This window comes from Chroicocephalus ridibundus, chromosome Z (assembly GCF_963924245.1).
Source record: "Chroicocephalus ridibundus chromosome Z, bChrRid1.1, whole genome shotgun sequence".
Taxonomy (NCBI): Eukaryota; Metazoa; Chordata; class Aves; order Charadriiformes; family Laridae; genus Chroicocephalus; species Chroicocephalus ridibundus.
Window position 1 is genome coordinate 42,471,751 of NC_086316.1, and position 14,651 is coordinate 42,486,401.

At 39.6% G+C, this 14,651-nt stretch overlaps 1 protein-coding gene across 3 annotated transcripts in view; it reads left to right on the forward strand.

Annotated features, from left to right (window-relative positions):
• Positions 1-14,651, forward strand: part of TUT7 (terminal uridylyl transferase 7) — a 34,578-nt gene that overhangs the window by 17,670 nt on the left and 2,257 nt on the right. For all 3 annotated transcript variants that reach the window (XM_063319612.1, XM_063319610.1, XM_063319611.1), the window contains exons 16-27: positions 502-602; positions 1,124-1,181; positions 1,895-1,998; positions 2,985-3,074; positions 3,165-3,278; positions 3,387-3,464; positions 4,111-4,288; positions 4,981-5,028; positions 5,148-5,239; positions 5,719-5,834; positions 12,340-12,665; positions 14,515-14,591. In XM_063319612.1, the coding sequence (XP_063175682.1) occupies positions 502-602; positions 1,124-1,181; positions 1,895-1,998; positions 2,985-3,074; positions 3,165-3,278; positions 3,387-3,464; positions 4,111-4,288; positions 4,981-5,028; positions 5,148-5,239; positions 5,719-5,834; positions 12,340-12,665; positions 14,515-14,591 (1,382 nt within the window). The remainder of the gene's footprint in view (positions 1-501; positions 603-1,123; positions 1,182-1,894; positions 1,999-2,984; positions 3,075-3,164; positions 3,279-3,386; positions 3,465-4,110; positions 4,289-4,980; positions 5,029-5,147; positions 5,240-5,718; positions 5,835-12,339; positions 12,666-14,514; positions 14,592-14,651) is intronic.

Consider the following 14,651-nt stretch of genomic DNA (forward strand, 5'->3'; position numbering starts at 1 on the left):
TGTTTGTTTCTGGAATTCTTACCTGTAACACCTGAACTTTGGTTCGTAGTCTTTTAAAATTAGCAAAAGCTTTTTTGGCTGGAGCCTGGTATGTGGACAGATATGTCCCTTATCCTGAAAATCTTTGTAGAAGGCGGTCTTACTTTTTTTTTTTATCAGATGTCAGCTCAGACCTGCACAGTGATGATTTAATTATTGGAAAACCTAACTTGTTTCTGGATCTGTCAGACTGCTCATTTGAACCAATAAGAGATTCTTTTAACGGTGATGAGGATCATCAGCAAAGTTGATATGAAAATAAGTTTTGATGTACCATAGAAAGATAGTGATGTTTTCATGCCTTGTATTAAAAGACATGCAGTGGTTTGAAGCTATATACAATTTGAGATTCTGTGTCTCTATGGGGTTATAACACATCTAATAACATCTACCATTTTATATAATTTATAAAATCTCCTGTTTTATTACTTTATATAACCCATTTTATAATGTCTCTTGCAGGAACCAAGCTGAATTTGTTTGGCTCCTCAAAAAATGGCTTTGGCTTCAAACAAAGTGACCTTGACATCTGTATGACAATGGATGGGCGGGAAACTGCGGAAGTAGTTTGAAAAGATTTTTTTTTTTTCTTTTTAATAAATGCAGAATTTTATGGTTATATTGTGTATATAGTGTAACAAATTTATTATTTCATAAAAGCTTTTCAGATGAGAAGAAAACACAAGTAGGTGCCAGAAAGGGGTTTTGCTGTTGGTCTAGGCATGAGTTTAAGAACTACTCTCAGTAGTCAGTTTCCCACTGAATTCTGCACTAATATTACTTCTAGGATTAGCTGCGCAGATAAATAACGTGCTTTTTAGCATAAACAGCTAGCAATGGGAGACAGTGGAACAGGACATCAAACTCCTTTCATGACTAATATAAACTCCTTAAAAGTCTATGTTAAGATACCGTCTAGTGTTGATTTTACAAGTGCTATTTTGAACCAGTTTCTGGTATTCACATAATTCTGTATCATATGAAACGTAATTACACAGCTTTAGGTTTAATGTCAAGTAATAAAAGGTTTGCCGAAAATACTTGTGGCAGATACAACCTTCAGCCTTTTTTCTTAATATCTTAGGGACTTGATTGCATCAGAATCATTGAAGATTTAGCAAACGTTCTCAAGAAACAGACAGGTAACTTTCTTGAAAACTAAAAGAAGTGGTTCTGTTTCCGTGACTTCACTTGCTTTTGTGAGAATGTTCTGGGCACTGTAGAAGAAAATAATTAAGATAAAACTGTATTGACGAGCTTAACGTTAGTAAAAATGAGGTTATATGTTGTGAACACTTGCATTTATTTTTGTTTGTGTATGTAGGTCTATGAGGTCATAATGTTATAGGACTGCATCTGAATTGGACAAGTAGTATATTTATAACCTACATGCAAAGGACAAACCTTGTTAAAGCTTCGGGCTTGAAGTTAGTAGTTTTGTTGTATTTGTATGTTCCGTGCCTAATAAGTTAAAAGGTAGGCTGAAAAGGAATGCTGTTTTTTATACAAGAAATTATGATTTTTATAGTGCTTGGTTGGTTTGGTCTGTGTCACATGAATTTAATATAATTGGAGTGAACTATCAATGACCTCTTCAGCTTATTTTACCATAACATTTAGACTGATCTTTGCTTTATTACAGGGCTTAATGTGTGTTTGTATATATTATATTTAGCCAATTCATCATGTTTGACAAATGCCTAAAATCAATATTAAAATATAACTGAAATACAATTTCAGTGTCACTAAGATTTTATTTTGTATCCTTTTTACTACAGTTTTGAGTTATTTGTAGAGTATTTGATACTGTTACAACTGTATTTCAGTCATTCAGTAACTAAACATTTCATCCTAGGTTTAAGAAATGTCTTGCCTATAACAACTGCTAAAGTCCCAATTGTCAAATTTTTCCATGTCAGAAGTGGTCTTGAAGTAGACATCAGTTTATATAATACTCTGGTAAGGTCATCTCCTTTTTTTATTTTTTTTAACAGAAAAATGTGGGTCTGCTTCTTGAAATTTAAGTGACTGTTTTGAGGTTCAATAATCAACTGTCTCCCTTTGCCTTATTGGAGTTTTAGATTTCTGAACAACTTTGGGTTTTTTTTGACTAGTAGTGGAGTCAGTTGCAGAATTGTGACTTTAGTGTTGCCACTTTTCTAAGAAAATATATTAGTTCTTCAATAATAGTAAAAAATAGTGGTTTAGGTGTTTAAGTCTTCTGTAAATAAGAAAGACAAAATAATATAACTTCAGCTTTCCTATATTCCGCTTCCCATCATGGTGCTTGCGTAGCCTTGAGACCTGGAATAGTGATTTTGAACTCAGCTTGCCTGAACTAGAACATGTGTTGGAATTTACGAAAAACCACAAGTTCTTGGACAAATATTTTAAAAAGAAGCTTTGGGGTTTTTTTTTCAACATCTCTGAACTGCAAAAGCCAGTTCCTTGAAACATCAAAGACAAGTAAATTTTAGAGCCAAGTATTAAGCTTTCTGAAGGTTTTTTAAGAGCTCAAGGGAAGTCTTCAAGAAGATATCTCAACAACTAAGTAAGTCTGAAAGTTTTCTTCTTGAAGTTATGCATCAATATGGCTCAGTTGATAGCTCTCACATTTCTAGGCTCAAATCTCTTAGTTCAAGAACTTACCTTCTACCAAATATTTTGAAAATGCAGTAGTAGATTAGTGCTTCCCTTTGTGAAGTACTGTTGTGTGAATGCTGCTTTGTACCACTTCTGCGCAGATTCAGGACATTGATCAGCATTTTAAGAGAGCAGGTCATAACTTCATTGTTGAATGCTTCCTTAGAAAATATACATTCTACTATGCAGGGCTTCACATCTGCATTTCTTGAGCACACAGCTTAAGAGCTTTTGGTTTTCATGTTTTCAGTGTATTTCTTCAGAGCTCCTGTATTTTCTATATGACTTTCTTCTTTTTATAGGCCTTGCACAACACAAGACTCCTGTCAACATATGCAGCCATTGATCCTAGAGTAAAATATCTGTGTTACACAATGAAAGTCTTTACGAAGGTAGGTATATTTCAGACATTTTAGAAGCAAGAGACATAAATGACATAGAGACATAACCATAGAAGATACAAATCGTGTTTCTTTTTCTAGATATGTGACATTGGAGATGCATCTCGAGGTAGCCTTTCTTCTTATGCATATACTCTTATGGTGCTTTATTTTCTGCAGCAGAGAAATCCACCTGTCATCCCTGTTCTTCAAGAGGTACAGTATGTCAAGAAAGAAATGAGGATCTGTACACAGTATTGACCAATAGAATGTCAGTGCTGAATCTGAAGGGCTCTTCTAATGAGTTTAATATTGTGCTTTCAGATCTACAAAGAACCAAAAAAGCCTGAAATTTTAGTTGATGGCTGGAACGTTTATTTCTTTGATAAGATAGAGGAGTTGGTGAGTAAATCAGGTTAATTTTGAAATGGTGTTACCTGTAGTTTTGCCAATGAAAAAAGAATTTATTCTAAGAAACATTGTTCTCAAATATCATAGTTGAATATAGAAATGGAAGTGGAGTAGCTATTGCTTTGAAAATCCCAATCCCTTACTGTAAAGCTTTAAGAATCTGGTTGGTTATAATTCACCTGTGAAAAATCTGTAAAAACTGAAAAAAATAGATTAGATTAAAAAAAGTTATTTTAAGGTGTTAGTGAAGATTAATTGCTCTGTGTGTCCTGTTACTGGGTGGAGATAACCCCTACAAATACCAGCTGCACATCTAGTCACAGCTGCTTGATCCTGTTGAATAATTTTATGTCAAATAGGCACATAAAGTGAATGAATATTTTTTTTTATAACAGGCAAAACATAATGTTAGAAGTTCTATTAATTCTCCACTTTTGTTGTTAATATTTAAAAAAATCCACCACTTAAAAATCGATATTGTATTATTAATAGCAATTATGAAAGGAAGAGAAGTATTCTGGTGTAACTCAATTGTGTCTCTTTATAAAATAAGACTTGCATTGTTTAAGTTTCAAAGTTATGAAAATTAATCTGCTTAATGTAAGTACTGGAAGTAAAAATACTTTGTCATTTTCAGTCAGTTGTTTGGCCAGACTGTGGCAAAAACACTGAATCTGTTGGGCAGCTGTGGCTGGGACTTCTCCGTTTCTACACAGAAGAATTTGATTTTAAAGAGCATGTCATCTGCATTAGGAGAAAAAGTCTGCTTACAACTTTCAAGAAGCAGTGGACATCCAAATACATTGTAATTGAAGGTAAATGCCATGAAGTACATGAATATGTGGAATTTCTTTAGTGCCCACGTGAAAAATTGTGTCTTTCCACAAGGCTTGCTTATTTTCTTTTCCTGGGTTATAAGTTGTTATTTGCTCATGTTTTGAAATCATTGCAAAATTCCCATTCATGCTAAATATTATTCTTGGCGGCTTTGTCTCTACTGAAAAGAAGATGCAAAGCAGACTTCATACTTTTCATGAGGACAGTAACTGACAAAAAAAAATTTAACCAAATCCTTTAGAAAATAAATTAGCTGTAATGCAGTTGAGGTTTTCTCACAAATAGCTAGGTTTAGCAGACTCCATGTTTACATGACCAGTTTAATCCTGTGTATGGTTAAGTATGTTAAGTAATACCATGGTATCTATCAAGAAAATGCAGTGACACATTTTAGAAATGTTCCCTAAACCCATATGATTTAGTGAAAAGAATTTCTGTTTTCTTGCCTGCACATTCAACTTACTGTTTTATAATACTTCAGTCAGTTTAGAGCTGGACAGCTGTGATCCTTTGTCTGTGGAGTTAATTCCTTTTCAATAAATTTGTAAATGGTTCCATTTCAGTATATTAATTCTGCATTGGGAATAGCTGCCTTGGGTTGATCACGTGTATGTATACATTTCTGATCTTGCCCTGGACTTGAATAATGCCTGTAATGCTTTTTCTACAGACCCCTTTGATTTGAACCACAATCTTGGAGCTGGATTGTCAAGAAAAAGTGAGTCTCCTGTTAACAAATTTGGGTACAAAGTGAAGATCTTGTCTTAGATCTTGTTTTACTGGCTTGTTTGATGTTTGGATGACGATGTTTTTGTGCTGTTTTTTTTCCTTCCCCAGTGACAAATTTTATAATGAAGGCTTTTATCAATGGCAGAAGGGTATTTGGTACTCCTATAAAAATATTTCCTAAAGAATATCCATCAAAAATGGTAAGTTACTTCTAAGACCAATATGTGCATACTTTTGGGTGTTTAGCTTAGCTTACCACTTGCAGGAGTCTGGTTACACTCTCTTTAAGCTCTTCTCCCTTAAATTTCATCAGTAGTGTAAAAATCTGTATGGGAGTTATTACTGAGTACTGTTTTCACGTTGTTTGCATGTAAATGCTGAATACTAATCAAGTCAAAGCTTCATTGTACAGGCTTACATATTTTAGTTCCTATCAAAACCAGCTTACTATTTCTTAAAACTGCAGTTTTACAAAAGACCTTGCAGACCTGGTGGTCATCAGGCTGCCTGCAAAAAAAGAGGCCAGTGGCCAGTTAATGTCACCAGGTGTTTCAGGACTTCAGCTACACACATCAGGTTTATTATTCTCTATAACTCCTACTGCTGTTTAACACTTGCTTATCTGTCTTGATTCCAAAGTGTATGGGTTTTAATTTTAAATTAATGATTTCTTCTTCAGGAGTACTTCTTTGATCCAGAGGTACTAACGGAAGGAGAACTGGCACCAAATGATAGATGCTGCAGAATTTGTGGTAAAATCGGCCATTTCATGAAAGATTGTCCCATGAGAAGGAAGTGAGTATAGTTTCGGAATCTGTGGCGGACTTTTCCTTAGGTTTGTTTAGAAGAAAGATTAGGATGGTAATGCTAGAGCAAAACTCTTAAATGCTGCAGATTATTTCCCCACTGTTGAATTGAAAATGTATCTATACCAGTTTTGGCAGTGATGGATGGTGGTGTTTTTTTTAAATTTTTGGTCAGTGTTGAGTCACTACTTTTGCCAGTATCATTTGTAGTGGTTTTTAACAGAATCTGTTAATAGAAAGCTGCAAAACCACCTAGCTTAAGTTAGTAATGCTGACTGCACTTTGTTAGTGCAGTAGTTAAAGAGAATCCAAATGATACTGTGAAAAGCACTTGTGAAAACAATCTTTTCATTTAAGAGTTTCTACTTCTAGGATCCTGCTACTCCCAGGAAGACCAGATTTTGTTCTGTTCACAGCAAGACAAGAATGTCACAGCATTATTTATTTTTCTTAAGTACATGTGTAAGAGAACAATGTCTTGGTTTACATCTAAGAGAAGGTTTCCTCATCCTGAGTAACCAGAGATCTAAAATTCAGCAACTATCGTCTTGTAACAAACGAAAGCTAAACTCATCTTTCTGGTTTTCACCTTAGTCTAAAGTCTCTATTAAGTCTAAACTTAAAACTTATCCATTGATTTCTTTCCTAGTTAAGACAAAGTCTTTAGAGACTTCATGTCTATAAAAGAGTGAAAATTGGCAAATAAAACTTCAAGTGGACAACATCTTGAAAGCCTTTGTGCTCACTTGAAAGGTGAATGGAAAAATCTGACCTTTGTTTAGAGTCTGTCTATGTTAAAGCTGTAATTAAAAATCACCTGCACTTTTATGCCAAGTTGCTAAAAAGCTACTTGCATCGGATCAGATGAAGTAGCCTTTATGCTATACAATAGAGTATTGTTGAGACTGTTAATTTGGTAATTTATTCAACATCACCAAATGCACGTAGAGCAGCTGATAATAGTTTGATAATAAAGAAAAATGAAAGTGGTGTGAAAATCTATTCAGTGTCTAAACAGCTGTTTCAGATGCAATTGATTTTTAGTCTTGCATTCTGGAGTGAAGCCCCAGTTCACTGCATATGTGCAGCTATGTTCTGTACAACATTAGAGTGAAAGTCAGTGGGATCTTGCATCTAAGCATACCCCCCCCTTACAGGGTAAGACCACTGATACGCTTGAGTCCTCTGTCCAGCCATTGCAATAGGAGATGCTGTCTATGGAGGGCACACTAATTTGCTGTTTTCTGTAATCTCATGCATTCCCCCAGCATCTGCAGTCACTGTGTAAGAGATGTTAGAGCACATACCTGCCGTGGTTTGATAGTACTCATTTGTGGACCGAGTTGTTCATGATTTTGTCCGGTTTGTTTGTATGTTTTCTGAACCTGATTCTTCCATTTTCTTTAACAGTCTTCTATGGCAACCAGTTCCGTAAGAATCAAAGAACCGTTTAGGTTGGAAAAGACCTTTGAGATCATCAAGTCTAGCCATTAACGTAGCACTGCCACGTTACCACTGAACCATGTCCCTGAGCAGTACATTTACATGTTTTTTAAATACCTCCAGGGATGGCAAATTAATCACTTCCCTGGGCAGCCTGTTCCAATGCTTGGTAACCCTTTTAGTGAAGAAGTTTTTCCTAATATTCAATCTAAACCTCCCCTGTGCAAGCTGAAGCCATACATGTGCATATATACATGAATGACATGGTGAGAAATGAAAACTAGTAATGGTAGAGGGCTGGAAGAGAGCCTGACGCCCCACATCGCTACAGCCTCCTTTCAGGTAGTTGTAGAGAGCTATAAGGTCTCCCCGCAGCCTCCTTTTCTCCAGCCTAAACAATCCCAGTTCCCTCAGCCGCTCCTCATAAGACTTATGCTCTAGACCCTTCACCAGCTTCATTGCCCTTCTCTGGACACACTCCAGCACCTCAATGTGTTTCCTGTAGTGAGGAGCCCAAAACTGAACACCGTATTTGAGGTGCACCTCACCAGTGCCGAGTCCAGGGGGACAATCACTTCCCTAGACCTGCTGGCCACACTGTTTCTGATGGAAGCCAGGATGCTATTGGCCTTCTTGGCCATCTGGGCACACTGCTGGCTCATATTCAGCCAGCTGTCGACCAGCACCCCCAGGTTCTTTTCTGCTGGGCAGCTCTCCAGCCGCTCCCCAAGCCTGTAGCACTGCATGGGGTTGTTGTGACCCAAGTGCAGGACCCAGCACTTGGCCTTGTTGAATTGTTGAATCCAGTTGGCCTTGGCCCATTGATTCAACCTGTCCAGATCCCTCTGTAGAGCCTACCTACCCTCATAGAATCATCATAGAATCATAGGGTTGGAAGGGACCTCTGGAGATCATCTGGTCCAGCCCCCCTGCCAGAGCAGGGTCACCTACAGCAGGTTGCACAGGAACGTGTCCAGGTGGGTTTGGAATGTCTCCAGAGACAGAGACTCCACCACGCCCCTGGGAAGCTTGTTTCAGTGCTCTGCCACCCCCAAAGTAAAGAAGTTCCTCCTCATGTTTAGGTGGAACTTCCTATGCTCAAGTTTGTGCCCATTACCTCTTGTCCTGTTGCCAGGCACCATTGAAAAGATCTTGGCCCCATCCTCCTGACACCCACCCTTTAAGTATTTATAAGTGTTGATAAGGTCCCCCCTCAGTAGTCTTTTTTCCAGACTGAAGAGACCCAAATCCTTCAGCTTTTCATCATAAGAGAGGCGTTCCAGTCCCCTAATCATCTTGGTAGCCCTTTGCTGCACCCTCTCCAGCAGTTCCCTGTCCCTCTTGAACCGGGACCCCAGAACTGGACACAGGACTCCAGGTGCAGCCTCACCAAGGCAGAGTAGAGGGGGAGGATGACCTCCCGCGACCTGCTGGCCACACTCTTCTTGATGCATCCCAGGATGCCATTGGCCTTTTTGGCCACAAGGGCGCATTGCTGGCTCATGGTCATCCTGTTGTCCACCAGGACTCCCAGGTCTCTTTCAGCTGAGCGGCTCTCCAGCAGGTCAGCCCCCAACCCGTACTGGTGCATGGGGTTATTCCTCCCCAGGTGCAGCACCCTACACTTGCCCTTATTGAATTTCCTAAGGTTCCTCTTTGCCCAACTCTCCAGCCTGTCCAGGTCTCTGTATGGTGGCACAGCCTTCCGGTGTGTCAGCCACCCCCCCAGCTTTGTGTCATCAGGAAACTTGCTGAGGGTGCACTCTATCCCCTCATCCAGGTCATTGACGAATATATTGAAGAGGACTGGACCCAGTACTGACCCCTGGGGAACACCACTTGTCACTGACCTCCAACTAGACTCTGTGCCCCTGATCACTACCCTCTGAGCTCTGTCTTTCAACCAGTTTTCTATCCACCCCACTGTCCATTCATCAAGCCCACTCTTCCTAAGCTTCCCTATGAGGATGCTGTGGGAGACCGTGTTGAATGCCTTGCTTAAGTCAAGGTAGACCACATCTACGGCCCTCCCCTCATCTATCCATCCAGTCATGCCATCATAGAAGACTATCAAATTAGTCAGACATGATTTCCCCTTGGTGAATCCACGTTGAGTACTTCTGATAGCTTTCTTTTCCTCCACATGCCTTGAGATGACGCCCAGAACAAGCTGTTCCATCATCTTTCCAGGGATGGAGGTGAGGCTGACCAGCCTGTAGTTCCCCAGCTCTTCCTTCTTGCCTTTTTTGAAGACTGGAGTGACGTTGGCTTTCCTCCAGTCCTCAGGCACCTCGCCTGTTCTCCAGGATCTTTCAAAGATGATGGAGAGCGGCCCAGCAATGACTTCCGCCAGCTCCCTCAGCACTCTTGGGTGCATCCCATCGGGGCCCATGGACTTGTGAATATCTAATTGATCTAATTAATCCGTCACCCGATCCTCCTCAACCCAAGGGAAGTCTTTTTTCCCTGTTACTTCTCCCAATGCCTGGGACTCCCGAGGGCTGGGCTGAGCAGTAAAGACCAAAGCAAAGAAGGCATTCAGTAACTCCGCCTTCTCTGCATTCTCCATCACCATGGCTCCTGTCTCATTCAACAGTGGGCCCACAACTTCTCTGTCTTCCTTTTTCTTCCAATATACTTGTAAAAGCCCTTCCTGTTGATCAGGATCAACAACCCTCAAGCAGATCAACACTCCTGCCCAACTTACTGAGTGTGTCATCTGCAAACTTACTGAGTGTGCACTTGATCGCCTCGTCCAGGTCTTTGATCAAGCTATTGAAGAGAACAGGCCCTAGTACTGAGCCCTGGGGAACACCACTTGTGACTGGCTGCCAACTGGATTTAAGTCCATTCACCGCAACTCTTTGGGCCCAGCCATCTAGCCAACATGCTAACTGATGTGTAAAATAGTACTTTCTTTCATCTGTTTAAAGCCAATCTCATTTTAGTTTCATAAGCATTCCATAGACGTAGCCTTGTGGGATTCAGTTAGTAATGATACTGGCTTGATGATTTTGTAAGCCATGATTGTATTCACCTTCTCTCCAGATGGGAGAGTCTTGGCCTTCTTATTATCTGTTCCTTAAACACTTTTGTTCTTCATCACTTTACTGCCTTTCTCCGTACCTTCTTTAGCTCTACTACTTCATTCTTAAAATACTGAGACCAGACTAACATGCAGTACTCAGATGTAGGCACACCATGGTTTCATGTAGCAACTAAATGATGTCTTCTGTCCTATTCTTAGCATTTTATCTGTCCTATCACTACACTTGCTGACACAGTCCCTCCCCATCTTTCTTGTAGGCCCCCTTTAAGTAGTGGAAGGCCACTGTAAGGTCTCCCCAGAGTCTTCTCTTTTCTAAGCTGAATAACCCCAACTTTCTCAGCCTTTTCTCATAGGAGAGGTGCACCAGCCCCCTGATCATTTTTGTGGTTCTCCTCTGGACTCACTCCAACAGGTCCCTGTCTGTCTTGTACTAAGGGTCCCAGAGCTGGATGCAGTACTACAGGTGGGATCATGAAAGCAGAGAAGAGGGACAGAATCACATCTCTTGACCTGCTGGCCATACTTATTTTGATGCATCCCAGGTTGGCTTTCTGGGCTGTGAACACACATTGCCAGCTCATATTTGGTTTTTCATCCAACAGTGCCCCCAGATCCTTATCCTCAGGGCTGCTCTCAATCTGCTCATCAGCCGGCCTGTATCTCTGTTTGAGATTTGTTCTGACCCACTTGCAGGACCTTGCATTTGGCCTTGTTGAACTTCACGAGGTTCGTAAGGTTCACGTGGGCCTGCCTTTATAGCCGGTCAGGATCCCTCTGTATGGCATCCATTCCCTCTAGAATCTTAACCCCACCACTCAGCTTAGTGTCTGCAAACTTTCTGAGTCCCACTCTAAGCACTCAATCTCACTGTCCATGTCCCTAACAAAGATGTTAAATAATACCGCTCCCAGTATGGACCCCTGAGGGACACCACTCGTGGCTGGTCTCCACACTGACATCGAGTCATTGACCACAACTCTTTGAGTGCGGCCATCCAGTCAATTCCTTATCCACTGAGTGGTCCACCTGTCAAATCCATGTCTCTCCAATTTAGAGACGATGATGTGCGTGACAGTATCAAATGTTTTGCACAAGTCCAGGTAGATGACGTCAGTCACTCTTCCCTTATCCACCAATTCTATAACCCCATTATAGGCAGTCACCATATTTTTCAGGCACGATTTGCCCTTAGTGAAGCCGTCTTGTCTGTCAGCAGTCACCTCTCTGCTTTCCACGTGCCTGAGCATAGTTTCCAGGAGGATGTGCTCCATGATCTTGTCAGGCAGAGGTGAGACTGACCAGCCTGTAGTTCCCTAGGTCTTCCTTTTTTCCCTTTTAAAAAAAAGGGAAGCTCACCTTGAAGCTCATCTGACTGACTGGAGGAGCCTAGTATCATCTTCAGACTTGAAAGTTTCACTGATGTCTCTTTCTCTAGGTCATGTATAAAGAAGTTAGATAAAACCAGTCTGGCAGTGGTAGCCATTTCCCCACTGCTAGATCTCTTAAGTCGCATAGAATGTTTGAAGTTTCTCCTAGTAGAAGAGACTTTTGGAGATACTGTGAACATGTACAGTTTCAGAAGGAAGGGAGTTCTGATTGAATTGTACAAGTAGGAAGAAAATCCCAGAACTATAGCCATATTTTTCATACTTTGTTAGCATTTTGCTCACTGTTTCTTTTCTCCCCCTGTCTTTGCCACTCTAGCACCCAGATTTTCTGTTGTGTTTACATGTTTGACATATTAGGTATTAATTATTAGAATTTAAGGCTGTATTGTAATCTAATTGTAAACTTAAATTGTTATATGCACGTTATATCAGTGTACCACTGTTTGGTAGGAGAGTACAAGGGACAGGTATGTTAATTTGCTTTATTTAACCCACTGAAGAAATACATGAAATACATCGATTGTCTGCAGACAGCACTTGGTTTTATTTGTTTGTTTTTTAACTCTTGTGTATGTAAGGCCTATGAACTCTGCAGCATTTTTCTCCTCCTGCAGACTAAGACGGCAGCGTGATTACGAAGATATCCAAAACCAGAGGTACACAGAAAGTAAGGAGAAAAGAAGCAAAGAGGACAAAGAAACTCAGAATAAAACAACAGAAAAGGAGAGCTTAATTAAGGAGGGGAAATTGCATCTATGCACACCTCAAAAGAGGAAACTAGCAAGGGTAATAGTAGAAACCGGAAGAGAAAAGACTCCCAGGCAATCAGCAGAGAAGTGGAAGCGCCTGGAAGACAGAGACTTAAGAGAAAAACGCTGCTTTATCTGTGGAAGAGAAGGTCACATTAAAAAGGAATGCCCACAGTATAAAGGAGCTGCAGGTATGAAGCTGATCAAGCTGAGTAGTTTAAACAGACCTTATGTTTTTTTGGTATTTTTCACAGAGATGACTAACGGGTAAGGTTTTTGCTTTGAATGGCATCACATAAATACTATCTTTTTTTAAAAAAAAAAACAAAATGTAGTCACATGTAGTCAGTTTTCCCTTCATCCTCGCCTACCTTTCAGAACTTTGTTGTATCCCAACAGATTTGACGCGGTTTCTCTTGGCAGGTAAGATGCCTCTAATAGAAAGGGTGTGAGTGTCTAATATGTTAAAATTGCTTCCATTGTCCTCGCTGTATGAGTTTGCTAATGTTTCAAATTACAATTTCTCTTTCAGTACATTATAATTACAACAAAAGCTAGCCTTATAGCTCTTCACATCACCTAAACCAGAATTCTTCCAGAAGACCATAATGTCACTATGAAAGTGCACAGATTGCTGAGACAGAATACTGTGAATGAAATGATGTTCTTGCCAACTCAGCAGTCAGAGGGATACAGCAAGCTGTCTTATTTTTCATGGAGTCAGTTTGCAACTTTGACTTAAAAAAAAAAAAAAAACTATAAAAATGTCCCCAAATCCAGATCCTGACTGACAGACCTGAATGAAATAATGAAATACTTGCTTACTAGCATCTAAGTCATATTTCAGATAAGACAGATCTCTCATCATCTGTGTTGTAAAGGAAAATCATTGTAAGATAAAACTGAGACTCCTTAAGACAGTGAATGGTACTTATAGTTAGCTTCCAAAGGAGCACAGTATTACGGTTTCCCTGTAGGTAAACGTAGGAGCATTTAAATTCATGCTGGAAAAATTTGCTCCACAGATTTGACCTCTTAAAGTAACAAATAGGAATCCTTTGTATAAATGGAATTTCAAACCAGCTCTTCTCTACTAGCAAAAAATGTTCTGTCTGGCTTAGATCAGGAGACTCTATTTAATCAGATGTAATTGGTGGAAAAGGGCATAAGACTGTGCTAACAAAGTACTGGAAGTGGGAGAAAAATGGTGCAAATATATTCAGAACTTTCAAGTTATTTAGAAGTGCCCTTAGTTCAATAGACCACTAGAAGCATTGGGTGGACAGAAAAGATGTCTAAAAATTTAAGCCACATTTTATTCAGCTTGTGACCTTTTGAAGGTCTCTGTCAAGTCTGAATTTAACTTCTGAGTTTCTTTATCTTTGACCTTGTCTCCTTGAACATTTCTTTCTATCGTTCTATTTGCCATGAGTTTGCTAAGGTGGAGTATGCCCAACTGTTTTGTAGTCAGTGACGTTGTATTTTACAGTAGTCGTCATGTGAGAACTAATGCTGAGGCTGTATAGTACGTATGTCTAAAATCATGAATTCTGGAGTAGGTGTTTTTGTCTATTATCTGTAATTTGGGAATTACTGTATTTGAATTTGAAGAGAACTGCTGTAGGTTGGGCTTTGTCTGGTTTTGCTTGCTTAGTGCCTGAAGTGTTCTATAGTTGAATAGAGGACTATGAACAACTGGACCTAAGAGATCAGATTTCATTCTTTGCTGTGCTACGTTTTGTGATACTATGGTCAATTCACTTATCACCATATTTTCATTCTCTGAAGTTCTCTGTCTCCCTCTGATTCTGAAGGAGGATACCGAGCTTAATTTATTGTAGATTCCTAACTTAGATGCTTAACTGTAGATGCATATCGCCTCATTGGGACAGTTTTTCTGTGTTATGAAACTGAGGAAAATCAATGTCCTACCTTCTATGTACTATGAAGGTAGATTGCAAATACTTTGGTATTATTATATCTCATGATACCTGAAATGGAAACTAGTTTCAAATCTTTGTTATATTATGATCTTTGCAGGTGGTTCAAAACCAGAAGTGTTGTGTGGATCCTATTCTTTACCGAGTGCTGCCAAACATGCTGGTAGATTAAAGCAGGTAAACACCTTTTATTTGATCTTTGTCTCCTTACATGTTCTAAAGTCCATATAAAGTAAT